At 38.4% G+C, this 19,930-nt stretch overlaps 1 protein-coding gene across 2 annotated transcripts in view; it reads right to left on the bottom strand.

Moving 5' to 3' along the window:
• Positions 1-19,930, bottom strand: part of LACTB2 (lactamase beta 2) — a 51,494-nt gene that overhangs the window by 22,576 nt on the left and 8,988 nt on the right. For both annotated transcript variants that reach the window (XM_087420438.1, XM_004436269.3), the window contains exon 3: positions 14,823-14,949. In XM_087420438.1, coding sequence (XP_087276564.1) covers positions 14,823-14,949 — 127 coding nt within the window. The remainder of the gene's footprint in view (positions 1-14,822; positions 14,950-19,930) is intronic.

Genomic DNA, 19,930 nt, shown 5'->3' with positions numbered 1-19,930 from the left:
GAAAGATCTGTACACTGAAAAGTATAAAACATGGTTGAAAGAAATAGAAGACAGAAAGAAATGGAAAGATATTCTGTGCTCTTGGATTGGAAGAATTAACATCATTAAAATGTCCATACTTCCTAAAGCAATCTACAGATTCAATGCAATCTCTATCAAAGTTCCAATAACATTTTTCACAAAACTAGAACACAGAATCCTAAAATTTATATGGAACAACAAAAGACCCCAAATAGCCAATGAATCCTAAGAAAAAAGAACAAAGCTGGAGGTATCACACTTCCTGATTTCACAATATACTACAAAGCTATAGTAACCGAAACAGCATAGTATTGGCACAAAAAGAGACACACAGATCAATAGAAAAGAATTGAGAGCCCAGAAATAAACCCACGTATCTATGGACAGCTAATTTTCGACCAGGGAGACAAGAACATACAATGGAGAAAGGCAAGTCTTTTCAATAAATGGTGTTGGAAAAACTGGCGAGTCACATGCAAAAGAAAGTAGACCATTACCTTACACCATACACAAAAATTAACTCAAAATGGATTAAAGACTTGAATGTAAGACCTGAAATCAGGAAACTTCTAGTAGAAAACACAGGCTGCATGCTCTCCAACATTGGTCTTAGCAGCATATCTTCAAGTACCATGTCTGACTGGGCAAGGGAAACAACAGAAAAAACAAACAAACAGAACTACATCAAACTAAAAAGCTTCTGCACAGCAAAGGAAACTATCAACAAAAGGAAAACACAACCTAACAATTGGGAGAAGATATTTGCAAACCACATATTTGATAAGGGGTTAATATCCAAAATATCTAAAGAACTCATACATCTCAACAACAAAAAAACTAACAAACCGATTAAAAAACGGGCAAAAGATCTGAATAGACATCTCTCCAAAGAAAATATACAGATGGTCAACAGGCACAAGAAAAGATGTTCAACATCACTATCATGGAAATGCAAATCAAAACTACAATGAGATATCACCTCACTCCCGTCGGAATGTCGGAATGGCTATAATTAACAAGACAGGAAACAAGTGTTGGAGAGGATGTGGAGAGAAGGGAACTCTCATACACTGCTGGTGGGAGTGCAAACTGGTGCAGCCACTATGGAAAACAGTATGGAGAGTCATCAAAAAATTAAGAATAGAACTACCATATGATCCATCTATTCCACTACTGGGTATTTATCCAAAGGACGTGAAAACATGAATGCGTAAAGATACACGCACCCCTATGGTCATTGCAGTGTTATTCACAATAGCCAAGACTTGGAAGCAACTTAGGTTCCTAGCAAGGGATGAATGGATAAAGAAGATGTGGTGTATATATACACAATGGAAAACTACTCAGCCATAAGAAACGATGAAATCTGGCCATTTGTGACAACATGGATGGACACTGAGGGTATTATGTTAAGCAAAATAAGTCAGAGGGAGAAAGTCAAATACTGTATGATCTCACTCATAAATAGAAGATAACAACAACAAATAATCACATAGAGACAGAGATTGGATTGGTGGTTATCAGAGGGGATGGGGGAGTGAGGAGGGCGAAAGGGGTGATTAGGCACATGTGTATGGTGATGGATTGTAATTAGTTCACTGGTTGGTGAACATGATGTAATCTACACAGAAATGGAAATATAATGATGTACACCTGAAATTTATGTAATGTTATAAACCAATGTTACCACAATAAATAAAAAAGAAATCTTGAACTTTATTTAAGAGGTTTATTGTTGGCAGTGTTATTGGTTATTGTTTTTCTGAAACTATTTTGTGTTTATTGTACAATCGTATAAAAATGAAATAAATTGATGTCGAGAACCAAGGTTTTCACTGCGGGATAAAGAAAAAATATATATGGAATAAACAAATTATGTTTTTCTTTTTTTTTGTGAGGAAGATCAGCTCTGAGCTAACATCTATTGCCAATCCTCCTCCTTTTATTTTCTCCCCAAAGCCCCAGTAGATAGTTGTATGTCATAGTTGCACATCCTTCCAGTTGCTGTATGTGGGACGTGGCCTCAGCATGGCCGGAGAAGTGGTGCATCGGTGCGCACCCAGGACCCGAACCCAGGCCGCCAGTAGCGGAGTGCGTGCACGTAACCACTAAGCCATGGGGCCAGCCCCAAATTATGGTTTTGGGTTATTTTTTATTTGAATTGAGGAATCATTATTAACTCATCATTTCATTTTTTTCTAGCTCTGTCTATAAAAAGGCCCAGAAGCAATGTTACTCCAGTAATAATGAGCACACTTCACACTCAGTTCTTTGTTTCTAAATACTATTTCCCATTCAAAGAAACCAGGGCTTCTTACAGACATAGCTGGCTCCAGGTCTGGAGCAGGGAAAGCAAAATGTGATATTGAGACACCCTGTGTCAGATAGCAACGAAGAGCTCAAGATTAATGGGGCTATGTCAAAAGGACAAAAAACACAGAATTACAAAAAGATTCTAAATCTGTAGTGATACTCAAAAAAAGGAGGGAAGAATCTCTTCTTTAAGAAGAACGTCAGGAAATAAAGAAAGAAAAACAGAAAGTGGAAGAAATAATAGAAAAAAACCCCCAATTTTTCCACCTTCAATATATTAATTGATTAAGGCAAGTATCATCAATAGATGCTAAACCCATGGGATGAAAGATTGTTGGGAAGCAGGGCATGCACAAAATCTCCAGTAATCACAGATTATTAATTATAAGGGGAAATAACCTTAACAATGAAGAGAGCTGTGGTCATCACGTTAACCAAGTGATCAAACTCTGTACCACCAATTGTGGGACAACCTGACATTATGTACTTCCTGATGTGATACAACAGAACAGCAACAATGGCACATTCCAGCCAAAAATGTTTAAGTGGAGTCTAATCATGAGGAAACGACAAAGCAGATCCAGAATGTGGGACAGTCTGCAAGACAATTGGCTTAGACTCCTGAAATGTCAATGTCATGGCTGGGGTTGGGGGAAGCATACATTCTGTTCTAATTTAAACAAGGTGAAGAGACATAATAAGGAAATGCAAGCATAAATCTTGATTGGATCCTGAATCAAAAAAAGAAATGAAAACAGGAATAAAAGGCATTCTTAGGAAAAACTGGGGAAATTTAAATACAGACTGTATACTGGAATATATTAGAGAATTGTTCATTTTCTTACATGTGATAATAGTATTGTAAATGTAGAATATCCTTTTTCTTAGGAAATGCAGGCTGAAGAATTTAGGAGTGAGATGTCATGATGTCTGCAATTTCTTTTCTTTTTTGATCTATTTTTTCCCCAGTTTTGTTGAGATATAATTGACAAATAACATTGTATTAGTTTAAGGTATACAATGCAATGATGATATATATATTGTGTAATGATCACCACAATAAGTTTATTTAACATCCATCACCACACAGTTAAAAAATTTTCCTTGTGATGAGAACTTTTAAGATTGACTCTCTTAGCATCTTCCAAATATACAATATACAGTATTGTTGACTATAGTCACCATGCTGTACATCACATCCCTGAACTTATTTGTCTTATAACTGGGAGTTTGTACCCGACCCCTTCACCTGTTTACCCCCACCTCTCACTCCCACCTTTTGCAATCACCAATCTGTTCTCTATTTCTGAGTTTGGTGTTTTTAGATTCCACATATTAGTGAGATCATACAGTATTTGTCTTTCTCTCACTTATTTCACTTACTGTAATGCCCTCAAGGTCCATCCATGTTGTTGCAAATGGCAGGATTTCTTTCTTTTTTTATGGCTGAATAATATTCTGTTATATGTAGATATACCATAACTGCTTTATCCATTCATTCATCGATGGACACTTAGGTTGTTTCTATATCTTGGATGTTGTAAAGAATGCTGCAGTGAACATGGGGTGCAGGTATCTCTTTCAGATAGCGATTTCATTTCTTCAGGATATATACCCAGAAGTGGAAGTGGAATTGCTGGATCACATGCTTTTCTTTCTTTTTTGTTAGGAAGACCAGCCCTGAGCTAACATCCGATGCCAATCCTCCTCTTTTTTCTGAGGAAGACTGGCCCTGGGCTAGCATCCGTGCCCATTTTCCTCTACTTTATATGGGACGCCGCCACAGCATGGCTTAACAAGCGGTGCGTTGGTGCACGCCCGGGATCCGAACCGGCAGACCTCAGGCCACGGCAGTGGAGTGCGCACACCCAACCGCTTGTGCCACCGGGCCGGCCCCTGCTTTTATTTCTTAAGAATATAATTTAAAAAAATTTTTGATTTGCATATTTATATCTTAAAAACAAAACTGTGACATTGTTTTAATATCTGAGTTTTGAATTTTTCACTTACTATACTGTATTTTCCTACATCATTAAATATTTTTCTAAAACATGATTTTTAATGATTGCATAGTATTCCACCATATGAATGAATCATAATTCATTTAATTTCCTTTTGCTGGGCAGTTTTTCTCCATCAATAACACTGAGCATCCTAAAAAAGTGTTTTTTTATGATTCAGTCTGATAGTTTGTTCTTTTAATGGAGTAGTTAATTCATTCTATTTATGTCTTCATTCTATTTATGTCTCCTACCCCTCCCATGAATATGTCTGGCTTACTTCTGGTCATTAAAGTTTAAACTTTCTGGTTTTTAGACCTCCTTGCTGACACCTTTGGTTATATGGACTGCAATTTCTTTCCTCCATATACACTTAAGTAGATGTATGAAAACTGCATCGACTATTTAACTTGTCAATATTTGCTATTCATTAAAATGTGAATGTGTCTCAAAGGGTTGCTGGGAGATTCAAAGACAAGAATTTAAGTGCTTAGCGTAGTAGGTGGCACAAAGTTACATGTTTAATCAATGGTAAATATTTTACTTTAGTAGTGGTTATTTGAAAGTTTAAAAGAAACAATATTTAACCTATTTTTTCTTTCTCATTAAAAATTTTAAGAACAAAGGAGTTTTTATCAATTTTCCCCTGTGTAAGATAAGAAATTTAGCATACTTTTATTTCCTTTAATTTTTAGTTTTTGTTGATAAACAAAACTGATTATAATAAATATTTTTAAAGCATGACAAATATTTTATTTCAAAGTCCTGTTTATATTTACATGAAGATTTATAACTATTCCAAAAATAAATCAGCTAAACAAAGAGCTAAGTCTAAATAATTTGTTCTGCAAAGTACCCCTTGAATCCTTAGAACCATACAGACTTAATCCTATGTACTAGTCATTGTTTCTTCTGTATCACTCTTGCACTTTGGATTATATTTCTGTTATTGCAGGGTTGACATTGTTTTCTTATTTGTTTACCATTCTACCTCAAAAGGCTATGAGTTCCTGAAAGGCAAGACTCTTGTCTTATTCTCATCTGTATATTCCCAGTGCTTGGCACTCAGTTGTAGCTATTATTAAGATATTACTTTCTCTGTGCCAGGCACTGTCTTCAGCGATTTACAGGTATTATACACTTAATCCATACATTACCATGGGGAAGGTATTATTAATCTTTCCACTTCACATTTTAGATAACTGAATCACAGGAGATAGCAATAAATGTCTGATGGAATATGGTTTAAACTCCATTTTATTTAGCTTAGGAGGTTAATTATCTTTCTCTTTGTCTATTCTAAATAGTATTGAATTTTTATGTGCTTGGAATACTTTAAACTTTCTCGATGGATTTTTGGAGGGAAGAATAGGGCAAATGTAATTACACATTTGTATTTAATATTTAGGAATTAAACAAGAGTTTTTGGTTTAAGACAGTGGATTGAACACCTGTGTCTGTCTTCTTTTCCTCCTAAAACACCAGTAAAATTACCATAAAAGGATTTTTAAAAAATGACATAAACTCACAGGGATGAAGAGAATAGACCACATCATCAAAATTTTAGAGGCTAGAAAGAAGACAGATGAGGGGCCGGCCCGGTGTTGCAAGCAGTTAAGTGCGTGTGCTCTGCTTCAGCAGCCCGGGGTTCGCTGGTTCGGATCCCGGGCGTGCACCGACGCACCACTTGTCAAGCCATGCTGTGGCGGCGTCCCATATAAAGTGGAGGAAGATGGGCATGGATGTTGGCCCAGGGCCAGTCTTCCTCAGCAAAAAGAGGAGGATTGGCAGATGTCAGCTCAGGGTCGATCTTCCTCACAAAAAAAAAAAAAAAAAAGGAAAGAAGACAGATGAGTGATAAGTGACTGATGGGACATGAGAAAACAAGCCTAAGCCAGAAGTGGTGAAAGCTGAGAACCAATCGGATTTACACTGCAGAATTCTCCAAAGTCTCAGGATTCGGGGCACCAGGAACGTGGAAGTAGAGGGTGAAGGGGAGGGGTGGCTAAAATAAGAAGGATTGGTTGAAAGTCTGTTTAACAAACCTTCAGATCCTCCGATTCCCTTCCCATTTTGAGCAGCCTGGTAAGCACCCCAACCCCACTAAAGAGAAGACTGGAGATTTAATCTTTTTTTTAAAAATTATTTTGAGGTCATATTAGTTTATAACATTGTGTAATTTCAGGTGTACATTATTATATGTCAGTTTCTGTATAGACTGCATCTTGCTTACCCCCAAAAGTCTAGTTTTTATCCGTCACCATACACATGTGCCCCTTTACCTCTTTCGCCCTCTCCTGCACCCCCTTCCCCTCTGGTAACCACTGTTAATCTGCTAATCTGGTCTCCTTATCCATGTGTTTATTTTGGAGATTTAATCTTTGAAGAAGGTAAAACACAGGCACAGATGGAAGTAGCGACAATATACCAAAAGCTGGAAGATTACACGAATACACGCAGATTGGCAAGCTGCCTTGCCACACTCGGCTCCCACAGTGCTGGCAGCCAGCCCTTTAGCCTACATGAAGATTAGACCAGTCTTTTCTGGGGAATTTTACCAGCTCAGGAAGAAAGACTCTAAGATACCAATGTTGGAAGTTCTCCAACTAAATAATTCATCTAGATTACCCTTCAGTGAGGCTCCCTATGAAAGCCCTCCTCACATTTTCAGAGCTCCCAGATAGCTCTGTAGTCTCCCTTAGAAGACAATCAGTATCATAAAGACAAGAAGGATTACTAGACTTGTGAAGAAAGCCTCTCACACTTAAGAGAGTGAATAAAAACAAACAAACAGAGGAATTAGGAGGCAACAAATTATGGGGAAGAAAATTTCCAAAAAAAAAAAACCCCCAAAACCTGTGATGTCCTCAGAGAGATAAGAAATGGCAACTAGGAAACAAGAATAGGATTGTATAAAAGGAACAGTCAGGGAGCAAAAAGAGCTCTCAAATATCAGAAATGTGAGAAGAGAAATGAAAACCTCAATAGGATTAAGAGACAAAGTTGATAAAAACCTCCCAGAAAGTATAGCAAAAAGGCAAGGAGATGGAAAATAGGAGGAAAAAAAAAAAGTCAGAGGACGAGTCTAGGAGTTCTAATAAAATAATGGCAGTTTTAGTGAATGAAACAGAACAAAACATGTGAGAAAAAAATAATCAATGAGCAACTTCCAGAAAAATTGCTAGAACTGAAGGACACATGTTTCCAGACTGAAAAGGCCTATCAAGGCTCCAGCACCATAAACCAAGGTACCTCATTGTGAAATTTCAGAACATAGTGGATGACAATAAAAAACCCCAAAACAAAACAGGTGACAAAAAAAAAGTTCAAGGATAGAACGGCTTCAGATTTCTCAATTGTAATATTGTAACTAGAAGGCAATGAAATCTTGCATAGAAAACCGAGAAGGAAAAAGACTTTCAATTTAGAATCTATATCCAATGAACCTTAAATCAAGTTAGATTTAAAAAAGACATTTTTAGACGTGTAAGGTCTCAAAACAGTACTCTTTCTCAGAAAGCTATTGAAAATGGTTCCACCAAAAAAGAAGGACTACCAAGAAAGAAAATTATGGGGTATAGGAAATAGGAGATCCAGGACTGATAAGAGGTAAAGGGAAGCCCCACGTGAGTGTGAAAGGAATTCTGGGATGGCGGTATTTTCAGGCCTGGAGGAAACCAGTCCAGACTGCAGCGAATTCGGAGGCTGTGAGGAGGTTCTTCCAGAAGATGCAAGGAGAGAATCCCTGATACACTTATACATCCCGAGAGCAGATTTATAGAATCAGAGTTGAATTAACGATAAGTACATAGAAAACTATCCAAATAACAAAATAAAACAATTATTAACTGCAGGAAAGTAGGGAAAGCAGGAAAGGAAAAGTAAGCAGTTTCCTACAAGGTTCAGCTGTAAATTGTGTCTGTAGACATAATAATGTAACCAGTGAATACTGATCTAACCAAAATTATGACAATGGAAGGTTGGGAGCTAGGAATGGTGCCCATAAGTCGGAGGGGGGAAAAACTAATTCTAATTTTTTCGGAGTGGAAAATTAATAAATACCTAAAATGGGAAAATCAAGATGTAGCAAGGAATCAAACAGTCCTCCAAGATTTGTTACTGTTACTGCCCCAGCCTGTTTAATTTTTTCTCCATAGAGGCAACCACCTTCACCTCTTTAGCTAACTATGTACGTCATTTGCCTGTATGTTTCTGCACAACAAACCCATACTATCAAAAGTAATTCTGTATATCTCTTCCTTGAGATCTTGATGAGCCTAGCTAATGATATACCTAAATATACTTGCAAGTTTGGTTTTCAGATTCTGGAAGTCATAATAAGTAAACTTTTCTTTTAACAAAGTGATCTGACTGTAGTAACACAGATTACACAACTTCTTTAGTCTAATCTTGTAGTAAAAACAGAATACACAGGGCTGGCCTGGTGGCATAGCGGTTAAGTTCGTGTGCTCCATTTCGGCGGCCCGGGGTTTGCGGGTTTGGATCCTGGGCGTGGACCTAAACACCACTCATCAAGCCACGTCCCACATAAAAAATAGAGGAAGACTGGCACAGATGTTAGCTCAGCGACAATCTTACTCAAGGAAAAAGAGGAGGGGCCGGCCCCGTGGCTTAGTGGTTAAGTGCGCACGCTCCACTACTGGCGGCCCGGGTTCGGATCCCAGGCGCGTACCAACGCACCGCTTCTCCGGCCATGCTGAGGCCACGTCCCACATACAGCAACTAGAAGGATGTGCAACTATGACATACAACTATCTACTGGCACTTTGGGCGGGGGGGGAAGAAAAAGGAGGATTGGCAACAGATGTTAGCTCAGGGCCAATCTTCCTCACCAAAAAAAAAAAAAAGAATACAAGATAAACCTATATAAACATTTAATAAAAAAAAAGAGAAAATACACAAAATGAAGTACACAGAAATAAGCTTAAAGTTATCTGCATTAAGCTTAACTCACAGGATTCTATTACCAATAAGCAATAATGAAGCTCCACTAAAAAGATGTGTAATTGTCATTAGTAACTAAGGGCTCAGTATTTTCACAAGATAATTCTACCAGACATTTAAAGATCAGATAATTTCACTACTACTTAACCTATCCCAGAGTCTAGAAAAAGAAGAAAAATTTATAAATTCCAAACCTGACAAAGGTTGCACAAAATGAAAACTACTACCCAATTTCACTAATGAATATTGTTATAAAAATCTTAACTAAAATATTAACAAATAGAATCCAAAAGCATATTTAAAAATGATAGCATCATGACCAAATAAAGTTTATTCAAAAAATGCAAGGGTATTTCAATATTATAAGATCCCTGAAAATAATAATAAAGCTATGGAGAAAACTAGTAAGATCATCTCTCTAGATACTGCAAAGATATATTTGACAAAACTCAACTCTTAAATAACAGTATTTAAGAAAACTGAAATGACTATAACTTAGAAGCATTTCTCCTTTGCCAAAAAAATAAAAGCCAATCAAATCCTTAATATTAAATATTGAAACTGTAAAGCCTTTTAAAAAATCCGCTAAAAATGTAATAGATGTAAGATACAAGAACGTGAGATACTAGTGTAATGGGAGTGACTATTTTTGAGAGGCATTAATACTGACATTAAGAACTATTATGCTTTTATAGTCTCCAAGTGTATGCTTTATATATTGCAAACACTATATTATAGTTGCACCAATGGTGAGGTATTAAAGAGATGTTAGAAATCATCTCTTTTGTTTGGTTAAACATGCTGCAACCTGTTAATGAAAGTATTCAATGTTATATGAAAATAATTCCAGGAGGTATATTTCCAGCAACTAGAAAAATACGTGGGTGTGGTTGTGTATCATATCTTATGGACAGTCTTACGAACAATCACACATAGAATGCCTTTACAAACAGAACCCCAATCTTTTTTTTTTAATCTATAAAAACTCATTTGGAGAACCATTCTTTTTGCAATCTATCTTATCTGTCTATGTGCTTGCAGTGCCTCCTTTATTATTCCCCTCTCACTCTTCACGCCAGAACTCAGTACTGGTTTCCTTTGATATTTTCTAGGCTGACGGCAATAAGATTTGTTAAGTGAGGGGATCAGAAATTCTAATTCTCCAGTCACCTGGGTGGTTAATGCTTTAATTTGCATAAAAACTGTGTTAAAATTCACTTCACATAGGCAGGAGGAGAAAAGGAAATGACATCAGAGGTGCTTTGCTAAAGATCAGAGGAACTGCAGCTGTGGCCTTCCCATTCATCAGGTAGAGCATTTAGCTAGATCTGCCACTTCAGTGATCGAGTAGACTTTTTAAGGATGGCTGTCTTACAAAATTTAGAACAATCAACAAAAGCTGTCGGATTGACTTTTCTTCCAGAAATTAAACTTAGTTCAGTAGAAAATTCCTGAAAGTTACATCCAGAATCAAATCCTTACTGAAAAACCTTGCTAACTTTCTAGTTTGTACCAGTGTTCTCAGTGGGTATTATCTCTAGCTCTAGTCTGTTTTTTTCAAAATTGGCAAGTAGACAAGATCAACTGGACATCAAATACTTGGGGACTTAAGTAGATTTTAACCTTCTGTTTATGGAACTTCTGCTTAACAATGAGTATTCTGGTTAATGTTTGAAACAATTGGGTTTTACTGACTTACTAAAAATGGAAACTGGAAACCATGGTCACCACTAAATTAAATGTTTTATTCAGATTTTAGCATAATTAGAATTTATATATATATATTTTTTTGCTGGGGAAGATTTGCCCTGAGCTAACATCTGTGTCAATCTTCTTCTATTTTGTAGGTGGGTTGCTGTGACAGCACGGCCGCCAAAGAGTGGTGGAGGTCTGTGCCGGGGATCTGAACCTGGGCCGCTGAAGCAGAGTGTGCCGAACTTCACTGCTAGGCCACCGGGCCAGAGTTTATATTTTGAGAAAAGATTATTTACTAAGTCATTTTTAAAGAGTGTGTCTGTTTTTGATTCTTGTGTTAGTTTTCCCCCAAACCTTAAAAGTGTTAGTTTTCCCCCAAACCTTAAAACAGATAGATTCCCATACTTAATTTAACTTAATCAGAATGCCGTAAAACAAAAATTAAATGGAATTCAGACAATGTTGAGATCCTTGGCATCAATTCACTCCATGAATCTAAGAGAGTATTCAGCTGAGGGGGGGTAGTGACAGGATGCTGGCATGGCGGAGGCTTTGGGGCACTGACATTGTTGGTCTTTGATCTGAATGCTGACTATACTTGCTCAGTTTGTAAAAACTCAGATGTTGCACATTGATGAAATGTACACTTTTTCTGTTTGCATACTTTAATGAAAAGCTTAAAATATGGGGTCTGTGGGCCGGCCCCGTGGCTTAGCGGTTAAGTGCATGCACTCCACTACTGGCGGCCTGGGTTCAGATCCCGGGCGCGCACTGATGCACCGCTTGTCCGGCCATGCTAAGGCGGCGTCACACATACAGCAACTAGAAGGATGTGCAACTATGACATACAACTATCTACTGGGGCTTTGGGGAGAAAAAGGGAAAAAAAGGAGGAGGATTGGCAATAGATGTTAGCTCAGGGCTGGTCTTCCTCAGCAAAAAAAGGAGGATTGGCATGGATGTTAGCTCAGGGCTGATCTTCCTCACACACACACACACAAAAAGTGGCCTGTTCATGGCAGATAGGTGGTAGTTAACTTCCAAGGGCTGGGGGGCTGGCCTGGCGGTGTAGTGGTTAAGTTTGTGCGCTCCACTTCGACAGCCTGGGGTTTGCAGGTTTGAATCCTGGGTGTGGACCTATACATGGCTCAAGCCATGCTGTGTTGTCATCCCACATACAAAATAGAGGAAGACTGGCACAGATGTTAGCTCAGTGCCAATCCTCTTCTGCAAAAAGAGGAAGATCGGCAACAGACGTTAGCTCAAGGTGAGTCTTCCTCACCAAAAAAAAACATGAAAAACTTCCAAGGACTGAATATTCTTAATCTATAAATTAGGTATAGATCTAATATCCATGATTCTGTGATAACTGATAAACCAGTACTGTGATTCCCAAATTTCTGAGATCGAAGACTCAGTGAACCACCTACTGTCTCTACTCCTTTCATTCACTTGGCCTAGGGCTGGAGTGTGATGGGGGAAATTCATTATTGTCAAGGATACTTTCTGAAGAAGTAGTAAGGTAATGTTTGTTTTCCTTTGGTGTCATGAGCAAATTATATGAAATACTATCATATTTTCAATAAGAGCATCTTAAAAAAATTGCTCAGAAATTAGTTGGTTTATAAATTAAATTTTGTAAATCACTGGCAGAATGGAAAAAAGGGAACACTGAAAAGGGGCATGGAAACTCATTACTTCATTTTCTCTTTCTCATTCATCTGTTCATCTACTCACCTCTTTGTAGATATTTACTACATGTAGGATAAATATTCAGTGCCTTCTATGTGCCATGGACTGGGATATGAAGATGAATCTGGTATTGGCCTGTGTCAGAGAATGGCTAGCCTATCATCAAATCTGTTTCCTCTTTTTCCTGGGCACGAAGTTAAACCATATTTCCTGGCCTCCCCACAGTCAGTGGCGGCACATGACTGAATTTACAGCCAATGCAACAGAAGACCTGGTCCATGAAAACCTCCCATGCAAGATCCCTTCCATGCTTTATCCACCTGCTGAACTGACTGAGGTGAGCATGGCAACCTTGAAAACCAAGTATTGAGGACGGTGGAATCACAAGATGGATGGAGCCTGAAACATTACTCACAGGAGGGCCATTTGCAAATCAGGAACCTTCTTGGACTTTATGTTACTGAGAAATACACTTATTTCATGTTTGAGCTATTATACATTTCTGGGTAGGTTTGCTATAGCAACTGGCATTAACTAATACTGTGAACCTAAGGAGAGGATTACCTTTTAAGGAGATACCTACCTACACACACAAAAATTACAATACAATTTAATAAGTGCTATAATAAAATAATAAGAGTTATATGCAAGTTAGAGGAGGCAGCAGTTAATTCTGCCTGGAAAGGGTTCTTGAAGTACGTACCATGTGAACTGAGGTTTGAGGAATGAATAGGTAAGAATTTATCAGGGAGACAAGTAGGGGGAAAGGCATAATACCTAGTAAAGGGGAAGGTATGAGCAAAGGCATGAACATGCATAACGTGCCCAGGAATATTTGCATAAGGCTAATTGTGTCTGTGAGGGGAGTGGTTTGGAGCCAGACTGTGACATGGTGAGTAGAATAAATATTATCTTTTTTTCTTTTTCTTAGCTCCTTTTATAAGCAGCTATTGAAAGAAAACATAAATTGTAGTTAATGAACAACTCAACCAGGGTTAGGCCAAGTTGTTGCGGTTAACAATAGTATTTGAAACATTATCTTGTGTGCAGTGCGAATTATTCATGATTTCAAGGGGGTCTGGGGTTTCAAGTGACATGGGGTACAAAGGGCAGACTGGAAAGGGGAGAGCCTGGAGACAGGAATATTAAGCAAGAAGTAGTGTTAGTAGCTACGAAGAAAAAGGGACAGCACTGACAAACATTTCTGAGGTGAAACTAACCTGATTAGATGTGGCGGGTGCAGGGAGGGGGAGTGATAAAGGTGAAGAGGAGTCAGCTGCTATCTTAGAAGAAAAAATAAAATCTTAAGTACTGAGAGAAGTAGATGTTCTGAAATGGGAAAGCAACTACAGATTATGGGGGGAGAGAGGAGAACCACAATTAGTTCAGTTTTAAAATTACTGTGTTTGAAACACCTTTTTTTTTTTTTTTTTTTTTGTGAGCAAGACCAGCCCTGAGCTAACATCCAATGCCAATCCTCCTTTTTGCTGAAGAAGACTGGCCCCGGGCTAACATCCGTGCCCATCTTGTCCGCTTTATATGGGATGCCGCCACAGCATGGCTTAACAAGTGGCGCGTTGGTGCACGCCTGGGATCTGAACCCGTGAACCCTGGGCCGCTGCAGTGGAGCGCGCGCACTTGACCACTTGCGCTACCGGGCCAGCCCCTGAAACACCTTTTTGAATCCCTCAAATAGGTCATGGTGGATTATGGGTCTGGCCTAAAATGTATTTACTTTAGGTATGGGTTATCTTTTGGAAGTGAGAGCATCAGAAAGCCCTAAATTTAATTGACGGGTAGATCCCTAAACCACTCTAGCAGGGAATGCTAATCTATTTTTTTAAATTTAAATTTCATTTATTAAAAAAATGATAATGATATAATTCAAACAAATAAATAAAAAATGGTGGATAGAGTGAAAAGTCTTTCTTTTATCATTTCTCAAGCAACCCATTTTCTCTTCCCAGAGTAACCAGTCATCAGATCTTTTGTATCCTTCCTGCGACATTCTTCACTCAAACAAGCAAATATGCAGAAATCTTCCTTTGCCCCTTTTTATAACATATATACACAGACCCCTCCCCTATAACACATATACTCACCCCTGCCTTCCCTGGTTAAAGGACATTTACTTACCTTAGAGTGGCACCCTCAGTCTTAATCATATCTCCATCTTTCAGATAAACATATCGTTGCTCTCCATCTCCTATAATTTCTTCTCTGTGAGGATTCCGTGGGAGTTTTTTAATGCAATATACAGTATCTAGTCACAAAATATGTAACATATATTAAGTCACACTTTAATGATAATTCAGCCTTTTAAGAGATCGACTTTCATAAAGCTAACACTTGTGAATGGCTGCAAAAAATATTAACACTAAGAGACAATAAAAATGGGACGAATTATAGCAGCATATCTCTGGGATGGTAACTATTTCTTCTATCTCAACAAAAGGGTTTTTTATTCTCTCATGCCCCTCTAGGTCTACATAAAAGCCTTTAAGTTTTTCTAGTCACTCCTATTTTATACAAAAATTTGGAAGTAGTTAGTTCTTCATAACCTCAGCTAGCTTTGATATCAAGATGGGTGTTGAAGAGGCAGTAATATATAACCTGGGAACTTTTCTCTATCTAGCTGCCTAACATAGAGTAAAAGAAGTCATGGCGTCATGGCAGTAGTTAATAATAAAAAAATGATAGCATAAAGTTCTTTCCGTGAATGCTTAAAGGAAGCCCCAAACCCAGGGCTAAGATATTAAACCATTAAAATAAATTTAACCCATACTACCTCTCACTGACACAAAGAAAATCAATTAATTAACCAATCAATAGCTGAGTGCCAATTATCTAACCAGTGTACTATGTATAGTGAATATAAGTACCATGACATTGAAGTGCTTAAAAAAACTGCCATAGTTGGGGAAATAAACTTACAAACGGGAAATAATTAAAGAACTATACTCAGTACCATTTAATGAATATTAAAAGAACAATTCAGCTAATACAAGCAACAGGAGTTTAGAGAAAGGAGAAACAATTAGGAAAGGATACTAAATACAGAACTGGAGGTGTGGCTTACAGGATGAACAGGATGGGAAAAGGTACAGGGAAGGACTTGTAGGTAAGACGAAGAGCATTAGTGAAGGCGTGGAAATGAGAACGAGATGCCGTATGCGCAACAACGTAATGCTACCAACTTGTCTAATGCCAAACACTGGCTGCTAAGAGTGGAGATAAAGTGGGATAAGTAAGATGAGCTCAGATCATGGAGGGCCTTAAATAGCCTTTCAGAGAATAAAGGAATTTAAACTTTACCATATGTGGCCACTGTACGCTCTTTAATAAGAAAATGAAATAGTGTTAACAGGTCAATCAATATGGCGGCTACAGGTGGGGAGACTGGAGGGGGAGAGATCAGAAATACCAGGAGGCAATGACTATAATAACCCAGCTGGAAGGTAATGAATATTAGGGCTAAGGTGGTAGTAATAGAAATGTGGAGGGAGAAAAAGACATTCAGAGAAAAACTGACAAGGCACAGAAATCTGGCTAGTATGGAGGATAAAGGAGACAGAAATATTGCAAATATAATAAAAATAAAACAAAACAACAGCAACTGGACCTTCCTTCTCCAGCCCCAAACTCCAATATTTTGTACCCTAGAGGCTGAAGCAAAAAAATAATATGTTATTCTGGGAAATGACACTACATAACAAGGCTGTCTTCATTATAGAGTGAGATGGTGAGGTTTTCTTGTTTGTTTTTATTTTTACTCTGCATAATTTTGTCTTTCAGTAACGAAATGGAGGTTTTTTTTTTTTTTTTTTTGTGAGGAAGATCAGCCCTGAGCTAACATCCATGCCAATGCTCCTCTTTTTGCTGAGGAAGACTGGCCCTGGGCTAACATCCGTGCCCATCTTCCTCCACTTTATGTGGGACGCCACCACAGCATGGCCTGACAAGTGGTGCGTCAGTGCGTGCCCGGGATCCCAGCAGCAGAGTGCGCGCACTTAACTGCTACGCCATGGGGCCGGCCCCTAGAAATGGAGGTATTATATTTCTAGTTATGAGACCTTTGGCAGACAATTATTCCAAAAACTAACAATTATCTCAAAATTACAAAACAAATGTTACACTATAAAATAACCCTGTGTCAGTTTTTAAAATTATGTGCAAATACGAAAACACAGATCCTATTCACAATAGCAATCTATATAGGCAGGATGGAGGAGGGCATGCTGAAAGCAATCATATAATAATTGTTATTACCTTTTTTTTTTGGGTGAGGAAGACGGGCCCTGAGCTAACATCTGTGCCAATTTTCCTCCATTTTGTATGTGGGTCACCGCCACAGCATGGCTTGATGAGTGGTGTAGGTCCGCGCCCGGGATCCGAACCTGAGAACCCAGGCCGCTGAAGTGGAGCACGCTGAACTCAACCACTACACCACCAGGCTGGCCCCTAATTGTTATTACTTTTCATAAAAGCTTATTGAGATATAATTCACATACTACAAAATTTACCCTGTTAAAGTGTACAATTCAGTGTTTTTTTAGTATATTCAAAGAACTGTACAACCATCACCACTATCTAATTTCAGAACATTTTCAAAACTTCTCAAAGAAACTGTGTACCCAGTGATAGTAACCCCCTATTCTCTTCTCTCAGTCCCTGGCAACGACTTAGCTACTTTCTGTCTCTATCATATAATTATTTTAACAGGAGGAAAACATCAGTCATTTGTTAAGGTTTGAATATTGGATTATAACATCATTGTTAATGCTAATTATTTAAGCTGATACAAACACGTGATATTGTTTACGTATAATACTTTCTAATAAAAACACATTCTAATTGAATAGCGTAGAAGCAAACATTTGACTCTTAGGATTCGGATGTGAAATACGTGGCAAAGACGCAACTTCAGCTGCAAAATAATAATTATCAGATAAAATATATTTTACAAGATTTACTCAAAAACAAACCAGAACAAAACACTCAAGCAGCCTGGGGCTACACAGTTCTCATGTCTAATAAAATTCTGGCTCCCTGTAAGCCACTAGGAGTTCCCAAATTATACACTGATTGTATTTTAAAATATTGTAAGTAGGTTGCTTTGGAGTTAGTGTATATTTCCATAGAAATCTTATAAATGGCATTTGTAATTTTGATGCGGCCTGTAAAAACATAGGTTGTTTAGCATTGTAAAGTAGTTGAAAAATTTCTGCCATACTAATAATTAAACAGAATAGTAAAACAATATGGAACAAAGAAAACAATAATAAAACAAAACGGAGGGGCTGGCCTGGTGACACAGCGGTTAAGTGTGCGTGCTCCACTGTGGTGGCGCAGGGTTTGCAGGTTTGGACCCTGGGCGCGCACCGATACACTGCTTGTGAAGCTATGCTGTGGCGGCGTCCCATATAAAGAGGAGGAAGATGGGCACGGATGTTAGCCCACGGCCAGTCCTCCTCAGCAAAAAAAAAAGAGGAAGATTGGCATCAGATGTTAGCTCAGGGCTGATCTTCCTCAGAAAAAAAAAAAAGAAAAAGAAAAAAAACAAAATCAAACAAGAATGCTAGTGATTAAGGATTCAGACAGCGAAGAAATACACAGAACTTTTGGGGGTTGAATCTGAAAGGTACCTCTGTACAATTTCAGTGCTGAGCAACTCAAGGTCTGCAAGCAGCTGACTAGCTTCAATAAAGTTCAGAAAGAAAGACAACAAGCTACTTCTCAAATAAAGTATTAAAATTTTAGCGGCTATAAAGCAGTGTCAAATTTCTCGATTTTCTTTAAATCAATGCAATAGGTAATTTATTATATAAATATTCATTATTTTGTATAGTACCCAAAACTATTTTAATTTTTAATTTAAAGAAAGTGGGTCAAATGTCCACTAACTGGTGAACGGACAAATAAAGTGTGGTATATTCCCACCTTGGATTACTACTTGGTGATAAAAAGGAACAAACTACTGATACGTGAAACATGGGTGAACCTCAAAAACATGCTGTGTGGAAGCAGCAGAGAGTGATTCTGTGTGTTTCCATTATGTGAAATTTTAGAACAGACAAAACTAATCTAGAGTGAAATAAAGCAGATCAATGGTCACTGGAAGTGGAGGGGGAATCACTACGGAGTGGCATGAGGGGACCTCTTTGTGGGGTGGTGGGAGTGTTCTTTATCTTGATTGGAGTGGCCACATAGGTGTTTACCAAAGTATACACTTCAAATGAGTAAATTTTATGTATGTAAATTCAAGCTCAATAAAGTTGATTTATGAAGGAGAAAAAGTGGGCCATGAATATTTAAATTTTTCAAATTGACCTTCATGCTAAAAGAGTTGACCAAAGCTCATTAAGCACCCTCAGCATAGTTTTTTATTTCACAAAATTTAACGAGTAGTAGGGGCCGGCCCAGTGACGTAGTGGTTAGGTTCGCACGCTCTGCTTTGGCGGCCCATGCGGCCCGGCAGCCCACCACGCCTTGCTGAGGCGGCGTCCCACATAGAGCAACTAGAAGGATGTACAACTATGACATACAACTACCTACTGGGGCTTTGGGGAGAAAAAAGGAAAAAAGGAGGAATACTGGCAACAGATCTTAGCTCAGGGCCAATCTTCCTCACACATACACACAAAAATTTAACGAGTAGATAGACAAGAGAAAGAAAGATGAGAAGTCAGACTGAGAGAGAATGATTTCCTGTGGCAGACAGTCCCCTTGGACTGGAAAAAAGGAGGTAAGAGGGTAAGACAGGGTAGACAGTTTTTTATAATGGACAGCCTGGTGATACCGAGTGCTATAGCTGAGAATATCTTGGTGTCCCAATTGTAGTCTCAAGGCCTAAAGAGAAGATACTTAAAAAAATGTTTAAAAATATTAGTTGAACGCACATGTGCATTCCTTTTGTGAGTGCACGGTCTTGACCTCCTTGTCTTGCATGTGCCTTGAACATGCCAAGCACACCCCCATTCCAGCGTCTCTGCTCCTGCAATGCCCTCTGCCTGGTACGCTCTCCTCTCGAATACCTGTATGGCTTACTCCCTCTCCCTGTCCACCCTGGATGTAACAGCCACTGCCCTCCTCCACTTTAGTCTCTCCTCCCTTTTTCTTCACAGAACCTATCACCATCTGACCTATTATTTATTTACCATTTACCTCCCCTAATAGAATGAAAGCTCCATGAGAGCAGAGTCTTTGTTTTGTTGACCGTATAGCCCTTGTGCCAAGAACAGTGC

Source organism: Ceratotherium simum, chromosome 31 (genome assembly GCF_057802395.1).
Source record: "Ceratotherium simum simum isolate JZ-2026a chromosome 31, ASM5780239v1, whole genome shotgun sequence".
Classification (NCBI taxonomy): domain Eukaryota; kingdom Metazoa; phylum Chordata; class Mammalia; order Perissodactyla; family Rhinocerotidae; genus Ceratotherium; species Ceratotherium simum.
This window is presented reverse-complemented; position numbering and strand designations above follow the sequence as displayed.